This window comes from Brassica napus, chromosome C5 (assembly GCF_020379485.1).
Source record: "Brassica napus cultivar Da-Ae chromosome C5, Da-Ae, whole genome shotgun sequence".
Taxonomy (NCBI): Eukaryota; Viridiplantae; Streptophyta; class Magnoliopsida; order Brassicales; family Brassicaceae; genus Brassica; species Brassica napus.
This window is the reverse complement of record NC_063448.1, coordinates 21,894,171-21,901,695: the sequence shown is the minus strand read 5'-3', so window position 1 is coordinate 21,901,695 and position 7,525 is coordinate 21,894,171. Positions and strand designations below refer to the sequence as shown.

The 7,525-nt window shown below is 35.3% G+C and overlaps 1 protein-coding gene across 2 annotated transcripts; it reads right to left on the bottom strand.

The window, feature by feature from the left end:
- Positions 1-2,523: 2,523 nt before the first annotated feature.
- BNAC05G23200D lies at positions 2,524-5,316 on the bottom strand. 2 transcript variants are annotated; one of them, XM_048758736.1, is made up of 6 exons: positions 5,072-5,316; positions 4,472-4,658; positions 3,608-4,135; positions 3,123-3,534; positions 2,954-3,035; positions 2,524-2,867 (listed from the first exon to the last, which is right to left on the bottom strand). In XM_048758736.1, exons 1-6 carry the CDS (start codon positions 5,099-5,101, stop codon positions 2,658-2,660), a joined length of 1,449 nt encoding a protein of 482 aa, XP_048614693.1. In that variant the 5' UTR covers positions 5,102-5,316; the 3' UTR covers positions 2,524-2,657. The 2 variants fall into 2 exon arrangements, with proteins under 2 accessions (XP_048614693.1, XP_013703526.1); XM_013848072.3 differs by having other exon boundaries at positions 3,608-4,117; positions 5,072-5,315.
- Positions 5,317-7,525: the final 2,209 nt, after the last annotated feature.

The following is a 7,525-nucleotide window of genomic DNA, read 5'->3' as shown; positions in this document are numbered from 1 at the left end:
CCTCCGATTTCCCCTATAATTCGACCCCCCCTTTTTCTCTCTCTATAATCATCCGATTTGAACAATTTTGGGCTCTATTCCCCTTGATTTTTCGAGCTCTACCTGATTCCTACACTCGTTTTCACCCTAAGACAGGTATACTCCGCGAATCTCCACATTCTCAAATCGTGTTCTTGTCAAAAATGATCAGGTGGTAGGAATCTCCTGTGACAGTCAAACCAACACGTTTTCCTTCTGTGTTTTAGTTGGAAAGCATCAGTGTTATCTTGACAATATGGACATGATAGCCTTCCATGCGTTGTCCATCCAGACAACATACCATATGCTGGAAAATCACTTATTGTCCACATTAGTACTGCCCGCATTTGAAAGTTTTCTTTACACGAAACATCGTATGTTTCAGCACCTTGAGCCTATAGTTGTTGCAACTCATATATTAGTGGCTGAAGAAACACATCAAGTGATCTCTTAGGATGCTCTGGTCCGGGAACGAGAATCGAGAAAAACAAAAACTCTTGTCGCAAGCACAAGTTTGGGGGTAGGTTGTATGGTGTAAGAATGACGGGCCATAGAGAATACTGTCTTCCACTCTTGCCAAACGGACTGAAACCATCAGTACATAATCCAAGGTAGACATTTCTTCTCTCATACGCAAAGTCGGGATACTTTGATTGGAAATGCTTCCACGCTTTTGCATCTGAAGGATGTCTGATCTCACCATCTGTTGAGTGCTCCGCATGCCATCTCATTGGTTGCGGTGTGCGTTCAGACAGATACAACCTCTGCAACCTTTCCGTCAAAGGTAAATACCACATCCTTTTATATGGCACTGGAACTCTTCCATTCGTATCTTTATAACGAGGCTTTCCACAAAATTTGCATGTAACCCGCTGTTCATCCGTCCTCCAATAAATCATGCAGTTGTCGCTGCATACATCTATTACCTACGATAAACCAAGACCAGCTACGAGTTTTTGAACCTCGTAGTATGAACCAGGAGCTATATTATCCTCGGGTAGAATACCTTTTACAAAATCAGCAATCGCCTCTACACAGTCTTCAGCCAAATTATAATCTGTTTTAATGTCCATCAATCTTGTAGCAGATGATAAAGCTGAATGACCATCTCTGCAACCTTCATACAATGGTTGCTTTCCAGCATCCAACATATCATAAAATCTCCTAGCTTGTGCATTGGGTAAATCTTCCCCTCTAAAATGATCATTTACCATCTGCTCAGTACCTACACCATAATCTACATCCGTTCTAATTGGTTCTTCTAATCTAACCGCTGGCTGAGGTTTGCTAGTACTACCATGTTCATAATCAGTTTCCCCATGATGATACCAAATTTTGTAACTTCGTGTAAACCCACTCAAATATAGATGAGTCCAAACATCCCACTCTTTAATAACCTTTCTATTTTTACAATTAGAGCAAGAACATCTTAACATACCTGTTTTTGCTTCCGGTTGTCGGTGAACTAACCCCATGAATTCGGTTATACCTCGTTGGTATTCTTCCGTAAGCAATCTCGTGTTCGGATCCAAATGAGGTCGATCAATCCAAGAACGAAAATAATTTGAAGAAGACATATTTTTTATGAATCAAATTCGTGTGTAAATAGAGTAAGAGGGAGGATGAAGATATGGAGTGAATGAAGAGGAAGAGGAGTGCTTGTATTTATAGTTTAAATCCTGCCGACAGACCGAGGAAATTCCGACGGAATTCCGACGGAAAAGGCTAGTTCGTCGGAATTTCCTCGGAATTTTGTAAAATCCCCCAACGGCTCTCCAACGGCTATAATATTTCCTCGGAATTCATCGGTTTTTTCCGAGGAACACATTTTTCCTCGGAATATTCCGACGGATTGATATTTCCTCGGAATTCCGTCGGTATATTCCGAGGAAACCCAATTTTGTGTTTCTCTTCGAGATATTCCGAGGATTTCATTTTCCATCGGAATGTCCGTTAGAATACCGCTGTTTTCTTGTAGTGTATACAAGGAAATAAGATTTATCTAAGTGTGAAAAAGGATTTGGTCAATTTCGACAATTTCCTGAAGAGAAAACAAAATCATTCACCACCTTTTAAAAATTGAACCACACATGTTTAAAGTCTACAAAATCGTTATTATGTAACATAAATTTTTGTTTCTAAGTTTCAAATAATCATCTCATCCCGGCGCGGTTCACTACTTAGTTGTTTATTATAAAGAGATCTAACTATTTTCAAATGGATCATTTAATCTGCAACACATAGAATTACGATGAATGATCTTTTCTTAAGTGTGTCGGACGTTTCCCAAGCCCCAATATATGCATGATCTAACAACATTGATCACTTGGGTTAACAAGACCAGAGGTACTCATGGACTTTCTAAAGGCACATAAGTCAAATCCCAAATATATCAGTGTATATAAGGCCAGAGCCCAAATGTTGTTTGGTTTGCGTAATCCTCCGGCCTACATAGTTTGTGTATCAGATCTGATTTCATTTGTTACTCCAGGCAATAGCAAGACCTAACGTAAGACACAATCTTTCCATTATCTTTTGAAACCTATGAAACACAAAATACATCATTATATATTTATCATACAAAGGGATTCCGAGAATCCAATCCTGGTTTACTCAAATAGACAGAAAAGCATGACTCATCATGAGAGCCAACCACAACATATCTTGTAACTTGAAGCCGGTATTTGACCGGTTTCCCGGATATATTCAGCTTCAGCTGCTGCCTTCTCGGCGTCACGGGCCTTTCTAGCTTCCGCAGCAGCCCGTTTCTCTTCTGATCTTTGCTTAGCCATTGCGATTTTCTTCACTATCTTTGCTTCAGCTTCAGCTTTCATCTGCTGCACTTTAGCCTAGCAACATAACAATGCTTTTAGCAGTGACATATAGTGTGAGTGATCAAGACAATAAGATTTATCCGAAAACGTATCACACATACCTCAATACGACGCATCTCTGCTTCAAGTTTGGCTTTCTCCTGACTCTCCCAAGCTTGGATTCTGATTTCCTCACGCTTATACCTAAAAAACAAAATGTTTTTAGGTCTTTTTTACTTTATGTTTCTTCACAGACAAGCTACTATTAAGGTCGTAAGAATGCAAACAGACCTTGCATTATGTTTTGATTTCTCTGCTTCTTCCCATGCACTCGCTCGCTTATCAAACTCAACCCTCTGAGTCTCCTCTGCATCTACATTGTTGTTCTCCTCTTCCTCTTTACTTGCCCAAGCTGCGATGTTAGTCTTCCCAAGCTGAACTCCGAGAGCTACAATCTCTCTTCTCGTCTTCGCTTTCATTTCCTCCTCAGATAAGTCTCTTCTTGTGTTCTTAGACGGGTCTTGTGACACAGAAGACTCTACTTGTTTGCCTCCTCTAGGAGTAGACGGCAGAGAAGAAGTAGGGCTGCGAAGAGGAGTTGTTGCATCAACTGGTGTGACGGATCTTGATGGTTCTTGACTCGGTATTGGCGTCATTTCAGTCCCCATATCTCTCATACATACAGAACGAATCGCAGGACCAGCTTCACACATTACAACACTTGTCAAAATCAGTTAGCCCCATCAAATCTAACATAAACTAGCTTATCTAATTACCTGTTGTGTTATCATGTGATGAAGCCTTTGTTAGAATTGGATGTGGTGCCGTGGGAACCAAGTTAGGGAACTTCTCGAACCCTTCAGCTTGTGAGGATTGGCACGGATCCATCCTAGACTTGGTATGCTCGTAGCCTGTATTATCAGGCACAACTCTCACAGGCATCCGGTTCCCTTGACCGTTCTTCCTCATCATCATGTTCTGTCTGCTCAAAATCCACTTCTCAGCATCACTCCATTTGGACGGCACTTGTCTCGAAGGGTATGCTCTTGAGGCATGGCTCTGAGTGGAACGCTCTCCACGAACACCACCGTGGAACTCGAAGCTTGAAGAGCTAGCATTACTGTCATAATCAAGATTTTCATCTTCTTGAGGTCTCAGAGTAATACTCAAGTCAGCCTTTTTAAGTTGCTGTGGTCTTGGTTGATCGGTTTCTCTCATACCACCTTGATTACTGCTTTCGGTTAGGTCCAAAACTGGCGCATTTGGCAGTTTAGCTACTTCTATATCTGTAGTTGAAGCCGCCACAACAAGAACAGAGCAAAGACACAAACTTTTAGTCAAGTAATGAAACAGAGTATATACATAAACTCTAGCCAATTAAAGACTTAAAATTAAAAGAAAGAGCATAGAGACAGGGCAAAAAAAACAAACTACAGCCAAGAACATAGCAAAAAGACAAGCTTTAGCCAAGAACAGGTCAAAAAGACAGGCTTTAGCCAAGAACAGAGCAAATAGACAAGCTTTAGCCAAGAACAGAGCAAATAGACAAGCTTTAGCCAAGAACAGAGCAAAAAACAGAGACTTTTGGTGTTTCCTGGACTAAGAAATGGATTAAACTATAAAAAGACGAGAGAACAAACCATGATCATCTTCGTCTGAGTCGGACTTGGAAGCTAACAAGCTGTTCTTGGAGAATTCTGTGTCATCTGAAACTTGAAGACGAACAGGAGATGTTCTTGATGAGTTATTGCTAGATCCTTCTTTCTTCTTGTTATTGTGGGGACCCATTAGCTTCATTCTCAGCTTCGTTGGCGAGATCATGCTCTTCTGCAAGATATATATATATATATATATATGAAAATTGTCTTGATTTCTTGAACTTGAATTCAAATAGTTTAAAAGGAGAAACAAATTAACTTTATTTTGACAAAAGCAAAAACTACTTCACTTAATGGAGAAGAAAATGGGTGAAAATATCTGAAATTTAACAGTAAACACACAAACACACACAAAAGTTATCTCTTTTCTCCCGGAAATTCTTCAATAGAGGAACCTCAATGTAACATAATGGATGCTAAAATCCTAATGCATATCCAGTAATTTCAGTGAAGGGAAATAAAAAGATAAAAGTAAGAGTGTAATATTGATAACAACAATACAGACAAGTACAAAAGAAAAGAAGCTTGAAGACCAGAGGTGTTGTACTTGAGAAAGAGAGAGATATGAGTTAATTAATTTACCTGCACCTTCTCTATCCTCTCGTACTCCATTGCCAATGCCAAGTCCTCTCAGTCTATCTCTCTATCTCTTTATATTGTTATACTGATATGTATGAACCTGAAGACAAGACGAGTGTTCTTCTCACTCTAGTCCCTCTCTCCTCTCAAGTATTAATTAGAAGAAGAAGAAGAAGAAGAAGAGAGACAAATGAGTGTTTTCTAGCTTATTTTTATTATTTTTAATGATTGATTTTCTTGTATTTAATATTGGGAATTGTTTTGCTGTATTTTTGTTAGAAAAAAAACAAAAGAAGTGAGAAAAGGCGACTGTGGACGCCGGTCCACATTTTTTCATTTCATCATCATACACCGTTTTGATCTTGACACGTCACCTAACTCATCTTTGTATTTTTAATTACAGAATATTTTTTGAGTACTTTTGTTCTCTTCTCATCCACGAATACATTTTTTTGTTTCTACCAAATTAAATCTGGAAAACGACTTCAATTAATTTTCTTATATTTGATTTTCTTAAAAACCAGTATATAACAAAGTTTCTTATGGTGAGTAAGAAAAATAAGTAGTGGATTTATGATAAATCGAGTATATAACAAAGTTTCTTATGGTGAGTAATAAAAATAAGTAAATGATTTGGATTTTTAGGTGCAGTTTTCTAATTGTAATGATTTTTTTTTTGAGATACAGATATAACAAAGGAGAAAATTTTGAGATACTACATGCCAAAAAGAAAAAAAATTATGATATCTGAAAAGCCTAGGAGTAGATTAGTGAAAGTGGATTTATTATTTACATCTGTCGATCTCGTCACTAGCCATAATGAACTTAATCATTTCTTTTTCACTGTGAACTTTATTATTTTTGGGGTCACTGACTAGCTGTGAACTTAATAATTAAAAATACAGAAGCCCAAATTTGAAGAAGAACAAATTATTTGTATATATCTGTTTAGGGTAAGTAGAATAAAATTGGACTTTTAAAGTTAAAACCCCTCGACTATGTTTGTTTTAGATAAAAATTTCCAAATTAAGCATTTAACGTAAAAATCCTCAAACTAAGTTTATTTAATGAAGTAAACCCAAACAGGTCATAATTACCAATACTACCGGTAAATCTTTAGTTTATGGGTTTTTACATTAAGTAAACATAGTTGAAGGGTTTTACTATTAAAAATAAAAAATCAATTTTATAATATTATCTAAAAATTAGTAACTTAAATTTTCAAAATTAGCATTTTTAATTTTTTTTTGTAAATATATGAGTTTGATGTGTTTTAACATCAACAATATATATATATAAATTAAAAATGTAAAAACCGAAAAAATATAACAAAAATTATATAAAGAATTTAGACGCAATAAGACTTTCTTCCCTAACTTCCGGATCAGACATATTCCAAGAACACAAAATACTATGGCGGAGAAGCTTGCAAGTGGTGCGAGAAGTTCTCCTTCAGCTATGTTATATGTCGATTCAATACTTTCGGTTTGGTTTTCTGAATCGCGCGGTCCAATTACTTAGTTCTCGCTTATGTTGTCAAAAAAGTTACTAATTTTTAAATAATATTATAAAATTTTGATTTTTTTTAAAAAAATTTTAAAGGTAAAACCCTTCAACTATGTTTACTTAATGTAGAAACCCCTAAATTAAAGATTTACTGGTAAAAATGATAATTATGATCTAATATGATTTAATTCATTAAATAACATTAGTTTGAGGGTTTTTCATTAAATACTTAGTTTGAGGGTTTATACCCAAAACAAACTTAGTCGAATGGTTTTAACGTTAAAAATCCAATAAAATTCCAAAAAACATAAAATGAGCCAGCCCAAAAAAGCTTAGCATTCCATCTAAAATGTGGTTACAACACTTTTTTTTTGAGCATCCAACGCTGGAAACTCAAAATTAGTATATGAAACATAAAAGATTATCTATTTAATTTATTAAATAATTAATTTAAAACTTTTGTAGAATGAACAAAATATTATTTTATAGACTCTAAAATTCGAGCCAGCGTTTTATTTTTCTTTGTATTAGTATATCTTATATATTAAAACAGAAGTCACAATTTTGATTCATGTGTGATTTTCTAAGAAATGGATTCTAATGGACATATTCCTAGAAAGTCATGTTACATTTAATATCTAGTCTTATCATTTAAATTTTGGGTCTACCAAAATTTTTTATTGAGCTATCAATAATTGTATTTAAACAATAGATGATCCATTAGATTTATAGATAATATAAATTAAATAGATATAATTTAATGTTGTAATACTATATCTCTATATGCTAAATATTTAAATATTTGTCGATGTTAACTTTTAAAATTATAAAGATAATTTTTTAAATAACAAAAATCATATTATCTAACAATGATTAATCTTTACTACCTTAAACCAATAAAAACAAATTTTAAACTATATAGTTTATTTTAAAAATTAAACAAAAACTAAT